General features: G+C 40.1%; 2 protein-coding genes across 3 annotated transcripts in view; both read right to left on the bottom strand.

The window, feature by feature from the left end:
- Window positions 1-10,529, bottom strand: part of DMBT1 (deleted in malignant brain tumors 1) — a 61,124-nt gene extending 50,595 nt beyond the window's left edge. The window contains 3 exon segments of the mRNA XM_074544199.1: window positions 9,138-9,285; window positions 9,787-10,098; window positions 10,454-10,529. Of these exon segments, the coding sequence (XP_074400300.1) occupies window positions 9,138-9,285; window positions 9,787-10,098; window positions 10,454-10,529 (536 nt within the window).
- On the bottom strand, window positions 4,427-9,007 carry LOC141729712 (scavenger receptor cysteine-rich domain-containing protein DMBT1-like). 2 transcript variants are annotated; one of them, XM_074545349.1, is made up of 6 exons: window positions 8,726-9,007; window positions 7,929-8,101; window positions 7,152-7,540; window positions 5,832-6,103; window positions 5,410-5,480; window positions 5,042-5,178 (listed from the first exon to the last, which is right to left on the bottom strand). In XM_074545349.1, the coding sequence occupies exons 1-5, from the start codon at window positions 8,961-8,963 to the stop codon at window positions 5,455-5,457; spliced, it is 1,098 nt and encodes a 365-aa protein (XP_074401450.1). In that variant the 5' UTR covers window positions 8,964-9,007; the 3' UTR covers window positions 5,042-5,178; window positions 5,410-5,454. The 2 variants fall into 2 exon arrangements, with proteins under 2 accessions (XP_074401449.1, XP_074401450.1); XM_074545348.1 differs by lacking the exon at window positions 5,410-5,480 and having other exon boundaries at window positions 4,427-5,178; window positions 8,726-9,001.
- Window positions 10,530-18,179: the final 7,650 nt, after the last annotated feature.

The following is an 18,179-nucleotide window of genomic DNA, read 5'->3' as shown; positions in this document are numbered from 1 at the left end:
ATTGGATAGGCTGGATCCTTCCTCACACTTCAAAGGTATCAAAAAGACAAAAGCCTGTGATTATACAAATACAGCAAATACTCTGCTCTGGGACACAGAGCAGCCAGAGTGAGATGAGTTATCACCAGAAAAGCAGGAGACAAAGGGAGAGAATTGATGAGGTGAACGGTGGCAATATAAATTATCATCACGAAGCTTAAATAACTCATTAGAAAAGTCATCAGCAATTATTCTAAGATACACACAGAACTATTAACTCAAAGTCACCCAAACCACTCAGGAGATAGAAAGCAATAACGGAAGGAAAAATTCTATTATCATAAAAATGTTGAACTAAAAGTATTTAATCTCTCATAATTTTTAGACGTCCATCATTTAACCACAGTGCTAGAGTGTGAAAACCTAACTTCATGTTATATTTTGTTAAATTGTGCATAATACCAAGAAGAACCAAATGATACAAGCAATATTAAATATATAGAATATGTGTGCACACGTACACTCTGGAATAAAAGACTCATGGAAAAAAGTAAAGAAATAAATCTTTCAATGATTTTTGGATCAGATTTCTGGAACTGGAAGAATACCTCATTCATGACATACTCACAGACACAATTCTTGCAATGATACAAGGCACTAAGATGAGTAGGACCCTGTGGCAGCAAAATGAGCCCCACAAAATGGTTCAAATAATTTTTATCATCCACTCTGATGATTAGTTCACAATTTTAGTAGAACAAAACTCTGCTCTTTCATCCAATTCACAATCTTTTGCCCAAACCAATACCAGCCTGAATTTAATTTCTGCTCTTGGAACCAACAGAGAGGACTCCAAGCAGTCTTTATAATTTTTTAAATCTGCCCTGGAACAGGTCTAAGTCTTTTACCTGTTTTGGCCTCCAGAACTGCTGGACCCAACAAGAGAAGCCATGCCAAAACCATGGGGGCACCCATCTCACCAGGTGTTGGTGGTAAAGAGGACCTCACAATATATACTCTATTTCTGAAGGGGAGTGGCTCTCCAGGTCTCTTTTTCTTCAGCAGAACAATAAAACAACCACAGCCCTCTAATCTGAAACAAACATGTGTTTGATTTGTTATTTAATATTTTGTAACTTCCTGGGTTTTGCAAAAAGACAATATCTCAAGAGTAACATTTTCCATTGCCTGGAAGGAAGTATTTATGCTACCATAGGTTTCACAATCATCTCATTGTACCAAAAAAAAGAGAGCTCCTGTCCAAAGATACCATTCAATTCTGGCTGATGCATCTCAGCATTTTTCTTTCATGAGGAGGTTCCTGGTCAGGTATTGGGTTGGTAGTGGAATCTTAAAACTTAAATGAGTTTCTTGCAGCAAAATAGCAAGAAACCCTTGCCAACTAATGGGCAGGGCTTCTTGGGGAGCCATAAATGTCCTAAAGCTTCAGCGGACTTTAAATAAAATAAGATCAGACCTGGTGGCCCTGTTTAATTCTGACTGGGGCGTCTCTGAAGAACCTTGCAGCTGAAATCAACAGCTCTAGCCCCAGTACAAAACAATTATTTTGGGGCACATTAAAGTACAAGCCAAAATTCCAAAAAAACTCACTGTCAGACAGATTGCAAGGAAATGTCAGAGAATCAGGGTCAACTGATAACTTTTTGTGCAAACACTGTGGAAAAAATCTGTGGATTTCGTGCATGGTGAAGGAAATTACATAGGTTGAAACTAATTTTGTTCTAAAATATCATATGATCCTTTGAACCAACAAATTGGAGGAAAAAAAAGTTCTGATTTCTTCGGATTAAGAAAATGTCTTAATACATTCCTTGTTTAATTTTACATAGTGACAAAAACAGTGGTATGATTCTTTGAAGAATGAATCCAAGGTTTTTCTACAATATGAAACAATGTTTAATTCTCATTCATAACTCTTTTGCCAGAGTGGTTATTTTCCTCTATGTTTCTAACAATTTAACAAGAAAATCTGATAATCATCCTAACACTGAAGAGTCAGAGCACTGTTCTCCATCTCATCCCTACCTCCACAGCCATCATGACTTGCATGGAATTATCACCAGTTAAAATTGTTGCCACATATGAATTTATTGCCTCCAGGGACAGCCATCAAGCAGGAAGACCAAAGCCCAGGGGGAAAAGAGAATGATCTAAAACATCTTTCCACACAGGCCAATATCATTGGAATGGAATAAGGAAGTGAAAAATATAAGAGGCCAAAGATAACTTTGGAAGCCTTGAAAGTGAACATTCAGAATAGTAAATATGTTTCTTCTTTATCCAAACAACCACATTTGCACATGAATGAGGATGTGTACACACCACCTGGTATTCACTATTCATATTCTGGTTTTGACACTCTGACAAGAATGAGAAATCCAGTTTATTTGAGTGGCCAATCAAACACTGCAAGCAGTGAAGCAAGAGTGAGTGATGGATCACAGTTCTTCTCCAAACCCTTGTAATAACTCAAAGAGGGTAAGGAGGAAGGGGAACACAAAAGGAATTCCCAGGTGGTTCAAGTGTAAAAAAAAAAGTCTTAAGCTGCCCAGGTAAAAGATCAATATTGATTGTTTAATTGATTAGTTCTTCACTACCTTCCTCATAAACAAATTATTAATTTCAAAAATCTAGATATTCCGAGAGATCTTTATTATCAGACAATCTCTGCACAATGAAAATGGATAAATAATTTGTTTAATTAACCTTAGTTAGTGAAATACCATACAGTATTTAACCCTTCCCCCTGGCCAGATAAATCTCTTGCAGTAAAATATTTTTGTTCTCAAGGTCTTCTTCTGGCAGCTTGAGGCATTTCCCAGCTCTGAATGAAGCTACACTGAGCTTTGAAAACACCTTTTCTTCTGCTGACAATTGTGAGGGCACTTTGCAAACATACTGGGTTTTTAAAGGTAAGAATGGAAACCAGTGAAGGGACAAACAAGCTTTCACCCATGACTGTAGGAAATTATCTACACTGGAATAAGGATATCCACAGCCTTCTCCACAAAGGAGTGATAGTCTAAATCCAGGCAGGAAGGTTTGTGGCAGAAAGATAATTTCCCAAGCACATTACCCTTTCCTCATCATCAAACCCAATTTTCTTGAATCCTGCATTTCTGTAATGCTTGTGGATCAAGGCAGATAGCAAGATAAGAGGAGGAGTCTGAAACATCTACCACCTGAGCAGTTTGGCAACACTTTCTGCAGCAATATTTAATATGAAAACCAGTGAACTTGGCAACTCTACCCTGTATTTTTATCCAGCCTTGGTATTTCTCCATCTGGGAGCCCTGGCACTGACATGCTATGGGAAAACTCAGCTCTGAACAGCACAGGGCTGGTGAGGATTGGAGACACCAGGATCTAGGCCTGAGGTCTTTCTGCTTGTCTGTGAAAATAATATTGAGAGAATAGGAGAAGGGTAAAAAAGTGCCTGCAAGATGGTGTGGTAGGAGCACCACAGCAGCGGGAAGAAGGAGAATACAGGTCTGGGAAGAGCACAGGGGAAGGTCCTGTTCTACAGAGTAGGGAAGCCCAGGTCCAGGAGTGTCCTTGCTGTGCTGAGCAGATGGCTGCATTCCTCTGAGCCCAGACAATCTCTGGTCCAGAGAACAGGTGAAGGCAGGTCAGCCTTCTGAGGTGCTCTGCCCTCCAGGGGTGGCTGCAGGCAGAGGGGGGAGGAAGACCCTCAATCCTTGTTCCTCAAGTGTGGAAAACCCCTCTCACTTTCTGTGTGCAGTGCCAGCCCCTACCTGTGTGATCTCTCTTTACATCACAGAGAGGTGATGAGAGCCCTGCCTGGAGCCATGAGGAGAGGGCAGTTTGAGGGAACAAATGGTCCAGGCTGTGGGGCTGGCTCCTGTCAGAGCTGCCCTCATCCTCCTGGTCAGGTCAGGATGTCACCCACGAGCACAGCTCACCTTCCTCACACGTCACCACTTTGGCTCACCTTCCACATCTGACACTGCTCAGTTCCAAGTGAACTTGCCTCTTTCACAGCTGGCTGGAGAACAGGAACGTCTCAAGAAGGGCATTTCTCAATCAATACCAGTGACCTTTCCACCTGTATTAAGCAGCTTCTTCCAAGAAATTCTTCCTTTTTTATTGTTTTTTTTTATTTTGTTTTCACATGGGGTAGGAGAGAGATCACACTTCATTATGGGAACTTATCTACATTTTCTCCTTCCCACCCATTCCAGGTGTAGAAATGTGTGAGAGCTGGAGCAGGAATCATTGCTTGGCAAAGTCACTTTGTCAGAAGCCACGTTCTCAAACGCAGGAGTGTGTTAGCCATGAGGTCACACATACAAGTGGGATGTTTGCAAGTACGCAAAAAAAAGTATTGCTCAAAAAACTATTTTCTTTCCTGTTGTTTTTAATTACACATTAAAGTAACAGGATTATATTCATCCTCCATACAAAATCGTATAAAAGGCCTACATTTATTCAGAGAAATATGGATTTGAGAAAAATCAATCTGCCCAAAGTCAGGAATGCTGTACAGCAATAATTCTTCTAGTGCAGCCCCTGAGCATATTTGCTTATGGCTCATTATTGAGATTTTTTGCTGCAAAGAAACATTTTTTCTTTGCAGCAAAAACTACTTCCTAGTGTATCTATGGTGCTACACAGGTGTTTCATCTGCATATCAGCAAGGGCCAAATAAATCAGTTCTTGTTTCTCAAGTCACCAATTTCGGTCTTCTCAGACAGACATTCAATGTGGAGCTCAACAGAAAAGCTTTGAAATGTCCAGCACTGAAGGTGCTTATTTGGATGTTGGGATGAAAGAATCAATCCTTCTTTACACCTCAGGTTTTAAAAATCAGGCTGCTTTATAAATTCAGCTCATGGTAGCATCAGGTGTAGTCTTGATTCTCCAAACATGGCCTGGATGGTGGAATAGCCAAGTAAGAGCTGCCCTTCACACTGATTGCAAACCCAGATAACAAAGCAGGTGGCTGGTGAAAGCGTCCTTCCACCTCCATGCCTGGAGCTGCCTCTCACAGTTTCTGGTATGGGATGCCCTCCTGCAGTTTCCTCTTCCAAAGAAATCCTCCCACTGTGAGAGCAGCAGCAACCAGCACCACGATGGTCACAGCCAGAGGAACGTGGGAGCTGGCAGCAGGCTCTGAGCTCAGGGTCTCCCCTTTTGCCTGGATGTCAGAGGCCAGCCCTGTGCATAAAAGAGTTGGAGAGAAACTTACTTTTTTGGCTTTTTCCCCTGAGCTGGTTAATTGCAAAGATAATTATGCAAAGAGAATTTGAGTTTAAAAGCTCTAATCTGGATCTGATTGGAAAACTGCACATTATCTCACAAATTATTCTGTGGCCATGCAAAACAAACAAAGATTCTGGCAAGAAATTGAAGAGAAGCTGGGAGTCTGTAATGATTGCACTCAAAGACCTTAAGATGTTGCTTTCTGGTAGTGGAAACAGCAGCTACAGGACGCTAAGAAACAGCATTTCCAAGAGGACCTAGAGATTGATTGTAAATAAATAACAGACATGCAAATTAGGCACAGACAGCTTTGGAAAATTAATTTCAATCAGATTAGTTACATCTCATCCCTCTTCCCATAGAATTTAACCAATTGCCACTTGATGTGTGCAGAACAAAGAGTGGATCTAAACTATGATAGAAAGAGCTTGTAAATCTAATAGAACTATTTTATATAAATAAAAAATAATAATCCCCCATAAGAATTACAGCCAAATTGTAAATAAACCAGCAAAGGCACATTTCAGAGCTGGATTTCCTGTCTGAACTGAAATGCAAACAGACAGTAACACACAGAGTCTTACGTTATTCAAGATATTTAAACTTACCAATGTTCCTGCTCTCTGCGTGAGCTTCCCGAAGCTGCACGGGTCCAACAACAACATTCACTTGCTCGTGGGAAGAATCTGCATTCCTCCTGAACCTGCTCACACAGCCTTGGTAGCAGCGGGAGGGGTAGTCATGGTACCTGCACACCAGCAGCTCGCAGCGCAGGAACACCGATGGGAATCGGTTCACAAACGAGAAGGAGTTAAACCCAAACCGAGCGATGTCGCTCCGTGGCGAGGGGTAGAGAAAGTAGGTAGAGTCACTAGGACACCTGGAATGACATGGAATCAACAGATTAGCTATGAACTCACAGCTTCTCATGAGCAGAAGCACCATTACAGCCGCTCTTTGCGTTAAACGCAAACCGAGCGACGTCGCTGCGTGGCAAGGGGAAGAGAGCGTAGCTAGGGTTACTGGAACACCTGGGAGGACAAACAATCAACATTAGGATATAAAATCAACATAAAATCAACAAGATTAGCTATTAACTCACTCCCTCTCAGGAGCAGAAGTACTATTACACCCTCTCTTTGCAATAAGTTTCAAGGTTAAGTATAAAACCAGCAAGTAAAAGAGAAATCAAAAGACTTAAAAAAAAAAAGTGCTTTTAGAAAGAAGAGAAATTACTTAAATGTGCACAGCACAGAAATTTCATAGCTTAACAAGTTCTGTGTAAACATGAATAGCTGAAAAATGGCTAGTGGTTCTGCTGGTTTCTGTGTTTCAGGTGAGAGCCTGTGCTGCATTTACAAACAGGATTAACTGTATGAAAAGAGGCCCTTGAAGGTTGTTGCAGAAAGAGAAAGTTCTCCTTTCTTCTCTGGAAACATAAAACTAATTTTAATATACCTTTTTTAAAAATAAACATTCTCTTTAGTGTTTCAATGTACTTGGGAATAAATTCAGGCAAAGTGGTTTAGGTTTCTAAAATAATAAGAAAAGGCTAAGGAATTTCTCTTCTTTTTGAGTAGACAGTTTTGTACTCCAGTTATGATGCTGTAAAACTCATGATGTACAGAAATATAGAGACATGGACATCCTTCCCTTTCATATGTCTATTTAAGAAACAAAGTCAGACCTCAATTTCCTCACTGTCTCTTTGGGTGAAATCTCAGTGCTTGACTGCAACTTCTGAATGACATTTGGTCGCCATTCTGAATTTTACTCAGGCTTTGCCAAAAAGTTATTCTTAGAAGAACATTTGCCCTGAGAATTACAGACAATGTACACTGGTCCTAAATCACCTCATTTCACAAATGAAGTTCTTTTAGAACAACACATAGAGATGCTTTTAAAGTAATTTTTTACAAAGGTCTTACCCACTCTTGCTCAATTCATAGACCAGTGTTCTAAAATCACTAGAATTAGGTGATGCCACACAGGTGTCCACAAACACGGTCAGATTTTGGTCAGAGCTGTGAAGAGAAGCTTGGAGGTACAAATTCTGGTCCATGTCAACATAGTAAGGGAAGTCATGCACTGGCCACTGGAAGGTTGAGGAATTGTAGAACGTCAGGCTCACTTCATATCTGCCATACTGGGTTTTGTTGACATCGATGATATCATCAGCAATGTACATGACCTGAACCCAGGTGTTCTGCAGCATTTTGCAGCTGATGTGGAAGTGAAGGTCCTTTTGCCTCTTGATGACTGTGCCAGGAGCAGGCACTTTAATCACGTTGGAGTAGGTGATTGTTTCATTGTTGCCCTGTTTGACACATTAAACGAGTGTTAAATTACCACATGGGGTCATGTTCACTGTGAGCATTATGAACTAATGCATGTGCAAGGTCCTGGCAGTCAAAAAGGACCTGTCACACTGAAAAATCCCAATCACCCAGGATGGGATTGCCGACTTAACTCTCCCCTCTATTTTTGTTCTCTAGAACATAATTCTGAAATAGGTACAGGGAAGGATGTAAGTACCCTGGGAAGGATAAGTATAAATATTTAACCAAATTCAGCCTCCAGAAACACATGCTCCTTTTCTATGTTTTGCATGCCTGTGGCCTACAACACCCTTTGCAATCCATGACAATTTTCTAAATGTCTTAAATTCCCATGCCCAGAGCTGTCCCAAATATCTTGACACCAACCTGTCTACTTGTACCACAGTCACTGTATGAAATGTTGAATATAACCTCAGTTGATGTAATGTTTGGTGTACACTGAGGGTCTGCCAGGCTGATGTTCCCCACTGAGTAGCCCTGGGACTGGAGATAATGTCTGTCTACCACTGCATACATGTAGGTTGGCAAGCACAGAAGGGCTAGGGGAAAAAATATATATTAATTATTAGTGATTTTGGGTACTTGATAATGCTTTCATATTGGAAGTCCAACAAATGCAATCACTGCTGCCATTTAGAGAAGAGAATTCATAAGCCAAACCACTTATTTTTACACTTGAGACTTAGATATGGGAAAGCAATAGGACAGTACTGGAACAGGTCACCCAGAGTAGTAGCTTTCAATATTTCACCCTTTGAATATTTCCAGACATTCAGCCAGACCAGTTCGTAATGGATTTGACCTGGTGTTGGCAGTAGCTCTGTTTTGAATAGACTTCAAAAGTCCCTTCTAACCAACATTTCTATGACTCTGTGAAAGTTTGTCCACAAAAATACATATGAATTATGATGTTGTACAAAGAATATGAGTTTAGAAAATAACAGAAGACATCTAAAGGCAAATAAATTGAGTATTTTTAAAGAAAAAAAGTAGTTATTTTCTGAAAGTGAGCAGTCACAAAACTCAAACAGGAATATCATCTATGTAAGATTCCTTCAACAACATTAACAAATACTTATTTAGTAAAAAAACAGTGTATAAAAGCTTTTGAGCAAAGCAAGCATTACTAAGAGAACAGAATCACAAATAGAATGGAAATTTACTGGTGTTCTGGTCTGCTGGAAGGGACTGATACCGAGCCCTAAAACTTCCACTGGAATATTCGGAGTAAAATCTCACAGACATGAAGTTTGAAGATGAGGTGTATGTGAGATGAGAACTAGAACAAATTCTTCCAAGTAGAGGAGAAGATTTGGGTGGCCCATCATAGATCTCAATATAGTCATTCTGGCATCCACCTTGCAACCTGAGGAAGAAATAAGAATATATTAAAAAATGCATTTGCTAAACTTTGGGGTTTAAATGCTGAACAAACAATATAATAGGATTCTGTGCTCACACATTTCCCATGTATATTTATCATTCACTTATAGGATGGGAAATATGCCCAGGAACTGTGCATGCAGTTGATATTTGGAATTTTTTTATTGCCCAAGCATAAAGTGGTTTACTTACTGAATGTTATCAAATGTGAGTGTAATGAGGAAATTGTTTGTTGCCTGTATTTGCCACAAACAATCTGCCTTATCTGAAGGGTTCAAAGAAGGACTCTGAAACGTTCCAGAGGACTTAAAAAGTATATCATCACAAATAATTTTTTTGCCTGAAAAAGGAAAGGGGAAAAAAAAGAAATTTAGGGATAGAAGTGATTAATTTAGGTTTCCTTTGGATCAAATAAAAATATGTTCTATATATAGAAAACTTGGAAACACAAGATTAAATCTCAAAAGAAACATAATGATTGTGCTCCTCTCAGTTAGGCTACAAGAGTGATGAACTCTTCAGAGAATTAAGACCTGTGCTTGCAGTTATTAACTCTGTGGGCTTCAGGCACATGGGTATGAAATAAAGTAAAATGTTGTCACCTAAATGCCATAAAATCAGAGAATGAACAAAAGAAAATCTCACATGTAATCAGCATACCATGAAATCCACCCCCAGCCATAGAATCACTCAAACACAAAATACTAATGTATAGCATATAACGAATTAAAACCAAAAAATTAAAACCAAAACATAATCCCCAACACACACCCATATCCCCGGCCAAGAGGTGACACTTCCTGAAAGAGTCCCAGCATGCAGGCAGTCAAACCAGTGGTACCTGAACACACAACACCAGCATCTTCACTGTGCTGACAATTGTGGCTGCCCCAGCCACGGTGGCTGCACTGGAAGAGGGATGATTCTGATCCCATACAGTTCACATCATCCAGGTAGATGCTGCCACTGCCTTGTCCAAAGGAGGCTCCTGTTGTTGCAGAAACAGCAGAGCCACATCCCAGCTGCCTGCACACCACCTGGGCATCTCTCAGGTCCCAGCCATCATCACAGACAGTGCCCCGGCCCCCAGAGTGGGAAATCTCCACGCGACCCTCGCAGGGGTTCCTGCCGTTCACCAGACTGATGGTGGCATCTGGGAAAGAAGGAGGTATGGAAAACTTGGGCAGTGATTTTAGCACAAAGGTACCTTCTCTTGCCAGGGCCTTGGAATCAGACTATGAATTTCAGGCCACCATGTCTCCCATTCTTGGCTATGTTAATCTGCTTTTCCTGGGTTGTCCTCTCTCAGGGAGAAGACTAAACACAAACCTCTGCCCCACTAACTATTCAGCCAAGAGACATCGCCAGAAAAACATGGACAAATTCAGACTCACCTGAAGGAGTGGCCAACCTCAACTTGGGTGGATCTTTGGCTGTGGCACCTGTAGGCAAGAAAGAAGTAGCAAGTGAACTCCTGGGGGATGAAAGAGCATGTCCAGGTTACTCACAAGACTGGGGATGTTGGTGCCACCGTGGAACACAGGAGATGGAGAGCTTGAGGGTGTCAGCACAGTGGTCCTTCATTGTGGGATCAACCAAAAACATAATCCCACACTCATTCCCAACACACACCAAATTGCAGCCAACAAAAACCACAAAAACCAGCTGCCTTCCCTTGCCAGAGCTTTGGCAATGCTCTATGAATTTCAAGCTACCATGACTTCCAGTCTCAACTGCATTCTGCTGTGCTTTTCCAAGGCTCTGTTCTGCTTGTGAGAAGACTAAACCCCAAACTCTGAGGCACTAATTGTTTCTGCAGAAAGCAGCAGCCAGAAAACCCAGGAGAAACTCAGACTCACCTGAAGGAGCAGAGACAGTGAGGCTGGCTGTGGCATTGGAGGCATCTGCAGAGGAGGCATTGGAGGCATCTGCAGAGGAGGAAAGAAGCAATTAGGGCTCTGTTGGATGAAGTAGGATGACCAGGTTTCTCCCAGTGCTGGGCATGGTGCTGTCACCCTGTCACATGGCAGATGGAGAGCTTGGGGGTGTCAGCAGGATGGTTTTTCATGGTTGGATCAACCAGAAACATAACCCTGCACTCATCAACAACACAGACCAAATTCCAGCCAGCAAAGACCACAAGCAGGCACTTTCCCTTGTTGGCACATTGGCATGGGTCTGCAAGTTTCAGGCCACCAGGAGTGCCACCCTTGGCTTCAGTTATGATGTGCTTTTCCTGGGCTCTGCTGTCCCATGGAGGTAACCAAACCCCAAACTCTGCAGGAATTACTGGTTCCTCAAAAGCAGTGACCAGAAATTTCAGATATTCAGACTCACCTGAAGGAATGGAGGGCATTAACATGGACGTATCAGCGCCTGTGGCATATGGAGAGATGGGAGATGAAGCAGGTGAGTCCCTGGTGGGTGAAGAACCATGATCAAGTTCCTTCCAGTGGTGGGGATGTTGGTCTAGCCCTGCCAAATTGGATATGGAGAGCAATGTGTCAATCTCAAGGCTGATCTTTTGTGGAAGGAGTAAGGAAACCAAGAATTTTTGGACAAGTATTCAAAACACTTTTTTCCCTATAAAATGAGTCCTAATTTTTTGGTTGCCCTGAGATGTTGTGGGTTTTCCTTCACTGACAACTTTCCAGGTCAGACATGGCTCTGAGCATCAGTTTTAAACTGTCTCTGCTTCTTTTTGGAGGTTTAAGCCAGAGGATTATTAAAATTGCCTTGTAAACAAATAATTCTATAATTCTTTGACTCCATGAGTGCATTACTTTCAGATTTTTGTTGTACATGGCTTCTTTCAGAGACTTAATTTACAATACATCTGACAAACAAATTCATATCAGGTATGTTTTTCCCTAGAGAGCTGCATCTTCTCGGATGCAGAGCAAAGATCTGGTCTCTGTGAAAGAAAAGATAATTAGTAATGTCATATTCCACAAGGGTGTGGTAGCCTCACAAAATTACCTTTTCAATTAATAAAAGGATGCAAATAGAGACAACTGAAGGGAAATCTCCCTACTAGCAAACCTGTTTTTCATACATGCATGCTTGGAGTAATGTCTGGTCAGACTAAAGAGAATAATTTGGATTTTTGACTAATTTTTTAGTTGCAATTCTTAAGGTGTATTTGCTAGGAATAGACAGGATTTGCTGGGAGGTCAATAAACCAAGTATTAAAGTCTTACTGATAACCTAATAAAGTGAAATATTGAAAATTTACAGGAAGAGGTGCCTCGGCATGAGTAATACAAAATATGTTTGGAACTCCCTTAAAGATGTTCTTGTAATTTGAAGTACCACAGTACTTTCAGTTGTTTGTATACACAGGTTTATCTGTAAAATTAAATGTGTAATAAAAATAACAAGAACAAGGAAAACTTGCATAAATGTATTCATGATTTTAATGCAAGAAGAAATCAGTCACCTGCTTAGTTAGGCTCAATGATCTGATACAGCATTATAGAAGTGCTGTGTCTTTCTCAGGCCTGTTTTATCTGAGTAGCACACACAAAGTACTTGGTAATTCCTAGATATATAGAAAATGACTTTATGCAGTGAGACAGATATCAGACCCTTTTGGTTTCTTTGTTCTACAATTTCATTGTTTTAAATGTCTCTTATTCTAATTTCCTTGGATTAGTTTTCATTTGTTTCTCTTTCTATAATTCAAGCATTTTCAACTGTCTTTTGAAAAGCAGTGGGCAAAATCAGCAATGCACACTCTATCACCAATATTCCCATGGACATAATGGGCATTTTTTCCTTATTTATAGATGAAAAAAAAAACCAGTGAAAAAAGAGGTGTCTAAATCAGAAGGAACTCTTAGCAGGAGGCTAGGACTTCAGATATCTTCTGTGAAAGAGGAGTGAGTCATACCATTTTTATTAATTTGTTGGGGTTTTGTTGTTTCAGCTTTTTTAAAATACTGGTAGTGTTTAGAAAGTCCTTAGCAATACTAAATATTGGTTTCTGAGGAAAGCCAACACTGTTTTATATTTGCACCTGTGTAGGCTGGATTGTTTCAATCTTCAGATTTTTATTCCACCTGCCTGAAAATCCCAACTTAGTAAAATGCACACACCTGGGGCTTCCTGACACCCTACAGCACAGCAACTGTGTCTATGTTGCACTCCCATTAAATTATATAAAGCTAAATAAGTATTTCCCATTAAATTATATAAAGCTAAATAAGTTTTGAGTGGTTCCATGTGCATTTGCTAGGTGGAATTTGTAGTACTATAAAGCAAATATTCATTATAGCCAAAGAAACTACAATTCCTCATAATTCCAAAAAATACTGGAAGCCATAGAGTTATAAGAACAAGGTCTCTCAGTCTTTCTTGTCAGATTTTTTTTTAAATTTGATTCAAACTTAGCTGCAAGACATTACTGCAAAACAATGATAATTTCATCGCACTAAATTCACTTCAACAAAAATAATACTTAATTGTGGCATTGATTGGTTTGTATTTTTAATAAGACAACCTGATGTTATCTAATTTCAATCTGTCTTCCAATCTTTCCAAAGGGTTTATTAAACTGGCCTCTGAGTGCCATGTATACCCAGAGTAGCAAAGTAAGACACCCTTTTTCCTACCTTTTTGGGAAGAATAATTTTTGGGTAGATTAGGTGAGGTGGCATCCAGGAGTGCTGCATTTATCAGGAATAACCACAGCAGGTCCCTGGTGGCACCCATCTTGTCAAGAGATCCCAGTAAAACTGAGCATTAGATTTTATACTCTGCACTGCTAAAAACTGGGGCTCCCAAGGTCAGCCTGGCCCATGCTGTGTCTGATTTATTATGCAGTATTTTTTATGATTAAATGATCTTTACAGAAGGATTACATAGGAGTGATAAAGTTTCCAGTTCCTAGATAATTTGTGTTGCTAGGAAGAAAACAAACTCTATGCCAGCCCTTTATTATACATTATCTTCAACTGTATGTGCTGGCCCAGAGTTACCTTTGGAACCAGACTGGTGAATACACGTGTTTCTTGGCCTCAACCATCCCAATTTTATTTATTTATTCTTAATAGGTAATTGCTTCATTATGTAGACTGTAAGGTATTGCAGGATGAAGCAGCAAATTCACAGTAGATTTTCTGATAAATTCTTCAGCAGAGAGTCCTGGTCTCAGAAATCATTATATTTTAGTTCTCCATTTGAAACTGTAGGTTTGTTTCCTTGCTGTTTGTATACAAAAATAAAACCCAAAAAAACCAAAAAAAAACCCCAAAAAAACCCAACACATCATAAATGGGATTAAGTCAGGAATAAAAAGTAAATTCATGCCATTTTTTGTGAGGTCCCTAAGTGGACCTCACCTGCAGGGCTCTGTTGAGCTTGCTCTGGTTTACCAGGGTCTTCCCTCAGTCTACAGCTTTGGTCCTCAGATGCATGTGCCAGCAGGACTCCCTTCAATCTCTTCAATCACAAAGTTTATAAAAAAGAAAAGAAGGATGAACTGAAATCAAAAGTCCTGTTGAGCTGGTTTCCTTGGTTGGTCTGTGTGAAGTCTTAATGGAGTTTATGATGACTTAGGGGAATGACAAGTCCTGTCTGCTGGGGTCATTTTATTGCATTTCTACTCTTTCTGCTCACCTGATGAGGAGAATAGAGCTCAGCTAGAAACAGGCCAGTTGTTGATCTAATATTCTTTTCATTACACCCCATCCAGGCTGTATCTTTATGTTTATTTTGGCTACCAAACCAGCTACAACCAAACTGCAATAGTTGAACATAACTCAATATTCTTGCTGGTGTGTTCCAACCCTCCTTGTGAAGAAAGGCACAGCTTGGGTCTAGAACAAGGGGAATAAAGAGTGCTCTTCCTGCAAAGGGTCACAGTGCTCAAATTGAGGAAAGAAAGACTAAAGGCCAGAGTCCAGAAACAGAATCAGAAGCTGTTAAAGCTGTTTCTGAGAAAAGCAAACAAACTGGAGGACAATGGTAAATACAACTGATTGTACTCACATGTTAATAAAGAAATGGAAGCCTGAACATTGCTATTCACAGCTCCACTGCTCCTGACTGCCTGACAAGAGCAAAAACAATACCATGTGCTCAGTGGAGTCATCACACACTGTCATTGGGAGGGACTCACGAGGTCAATTCTGCTTTAAGATTCTTGAAAAATGAACCAGACTTGTCTCAGTGGTGCCTGTTGGCAGGTTGGGAAGCAATGGGCATAAACTGAACTACAATAAACTCAACATGAGGAAAATGAATTCCACTGTGAGGCTGGACAAGCAGTGGAATAGGGTGCCCAGAAATTTTATAGATTCCTCAAGATATCATTCAAGATTTTCACACCAACTGGGCAGTCCTGAGCAGCTTGTTTTCTTTGACCCTACTTTGAGCAAGGGGATGGACTTGAGGGTCTCCAGATTGTTCAGCTATAGCTGCTATGAGACACTTTGAACAGAAAATTTATGGATGATATCAAGGAGTTTCAGCAACAGAGAAGGACTGAATGTTAAATTAATCCACAATCATTAAATCTGCTAGCAAGGTTCATGAACACATGAACGTCAGGCTACTTCCTGGGTCTCACCAGTGCATTTCTGGCACTTCCAGTAAGTGCTTTTTAACTTATATGAGGACCTATGCCTTAATAACAGGCACCTTTGATTTGTAGAGGATAAAATTCCAATGTAATCTACAAACCATGCCTCAAATTATCTGTCTTATCTATTGCACGTACTGAGATTAGAGCATCAGGAAGTTTTGTAAAAAACAAAGTATTATAAAAGTCCACAAAAAACGAAAGTTATTGAGACTGCATTCCTGGTAGCAGAACACAAATGTATGTGCATATATATATATATATATATATATATCACATCAGGAATAAATAAAACTTTTGCCTTGGCTCTTGACCACTGATTAGTGAGATAAAATACATGGGGTCAAATTTGTCTTACTGTGGTCAAAAGCCTTGAGACACAGGAAACTTTAAGACATTTGTCTAAGAATATCAACCTCAATTAATGCATAACCTGTTTTTTCAGAGGTCAGTGGCTTGCTGGAGCAAGTGTTCAATATAATATATTCAACATATAATATATTGAACATAATATATTGAACAATATAATATACTGTTATAGTTGGATTAAAAACCAAATATTTTTATTCAATTTCAATCAAAATGAAGCAACTCTTGAATTTTTCAATCACAGTTGTCATTTTTAGTGGCTCAGAGCTGTTAAACACTATAGAAAGCCCTGCTGTGTTCATTGATCAATCATTTTCTTTCAGTTTAACAGAGAATAAGAAGACTTACTTACAATAACACTCTGTACTGGTTTCCTGTCATTTGCTTCTTGCAAGAGGGAACTTGAACAAAATCAGTCTCTGTATCTGCCTGGGAATGCTCTGCAGGACTTCAATTCCCATATCTGTCCCTTTTCATTTTGTGTTGCACCAGATGGGCCATACCCCACCTGGGAAGCACCCAGCACTCAGACTTTTTCTCTTAGTCTCCTTTGCTTTGCCCCCACAAAAGGAAAACTGTTCAGTTTTAAGCCTAAGAAAGAGGCAAAAATAAATATCAGATGTTTTATGAAAAGCCATATTCAGGTGAAATCTATCTGTACACCACCCATGCCTGAGTCTGACATTCAGATGGTATCCTGGGTCTCACAGCCTCAAAACCCCTTGTATGAACAGACCTGCACTTTCCTTGGGACATGACACGTGTATTTTTGTCACATAGTGAGAGAATGTCCCCAGCAGCCAGAACCGCCTGTATTTGAAGGACTTCTGGGAGAGAGTGTGAGAATAACTTTGGGGGATGCTCCTTACTGGGCCATATCTGTGCCTGCCTTAGTGACCCTGCAGCTGAATTCTTTCCTACTGTGTTATTCCTGATCCTCAAACCTGGCTCTTGACCTCCACCCCCTTTTTATACTCCTCTATTCATATCACTCTTAGTTCTTTTAAGTGTTTTTAGCTGTAGTGTTCATTAAATGTTTCAGTTTCCTTTCTGAGTTTTACTGAGAGAAAAAACACCTGACTGGGGGAGTCTGGGACAAGTGGCTCCTGGAAGAGGTGGTGTGAACACAGAAAGCAACTTGGCTCCAAGACTTCCAGCTCTCTTCAGTGTTAATCTGTTCACCTTCTTGCCCTGACCTTGCCTTTAGGCCAGCAGGACCAGCAGGAAGGAAAGAATGCTGCCAGTTGCCAAAGGGAGTGGCTCAAGGAAAGTCAGCTCTCCATGAGCAAAAATGCTTAAATGCAGGAAAAACTACTGGGGCTCAAAAGAGAGAATCCACCAGAGGTGTTGTGCTGCTGCTGGGGGCTTTGTGGTGGACATCTAAACCTAAGGGAAATATAGAGGAAAGGAATATGCATTATTGTAGGGGGATACAGTATGGGTAAATGAAGGTGGTGTAGAATGTAATCTTATCAAAGAGTTGCAGCTGAACCAATTACTAAAGATTAGGAGCAGGCCTGATGTTAACAGGCCACACCTGTAGCAAATAAGAACAGTGTTATAAAAGAGTGGATTGGTAGGAACTGCAGTCAGGTGGCTGCTGCAAGGACCAGGAACAGTCCGTGCTTAGAGGAGCTGCCTACAAGAAACATTGAGGAGGTGGGAAACTCTGAGGCTATGGAACTCTTGCACTAAAATGATAACAGAACTCTTGATATATAAGACAACATCTTCCTGTCTGTGTGAAAGGTATTTTCAAAGCAAGAAACAGAAAAGGAATCAGTCATTTAACAGTTCCACGGTAATTACTTCTCATCACCAATCAGTTTATAATCTCTTGCTCAACTTTTATGATGCTTTAAAGATGGTACAATCTTATAAACTTCAAAGTCCTTCTCCAGAAAGATAAAACTGACCTTATATACACCATCTTGTCCCAATGCTTTTGCCTGTTCTTTTACCTTTCCAAGAGTGTGTTTCTATGTCTGCCTTTTGCCAGCCTGATTATTTCTTCCTTTGTTCTCACAGCTTGGCAAGAATTACATATTTCTGAAGCCTTTTAATAACCCATGAGTTTTGAAAATGTATTTGAAACGAATTCCTTGGCCACAATATTACATCTGTGTCAAGGATTTCTGTTCATCCTATATACCTCACAGAAATTATCAAAATTAAAAAGAAATCATCTTAAAGTAATATTCCTTCTGCTTAAATACAGAAATGCAAAAAAAAAAAAAAGCTGAATTAAGCTACTTTAAAAATAATTAACTGTATTTACTTGT

The sequence above is a fragment of the Zonotrichia albicollis genome, chromosome 7 (genome assembly GCF_047830755.1).
Source record: "Zonotrichia albicollis isolate bZonAlb1 chromosome 7, bZonAlb1.hap1, whole genome shotgun sequence".
NCBI lineage: Eukaryota > Metazoa > Chordata > Aves > Passeriformes > Passerellidae > Zonotrichia > Zonotrichia albicollis.
Note: the sequence above shows the minus strand (reverse complement) of the source record. Positions and strands in the feature narration are given on the sequence as shown.

Coding starts and splice junctions, on each gene's coding strand:
- LOC141729712 (XM_074545348.1), bottom strand. CDS start 8,963: ATGCATTTTTTAATATATTCTTATTTCTTCCTCAGGTTGCAAGGTGGA. Junction 8,102..8,725: donor TCCAGCAGACCAGAACACCA/GTAAATTTCCAT, acceptor TTTTTCCCCTAG/CCCTTCTGTGCTTGCCAACC. Junction 6,104..7,151: donor TATGAATTGAGCAAGAGTGG/GTAAGACCTTTG, acceptor ATGTCATTCCAG/GTGTCCTAGTGACTCTACCT.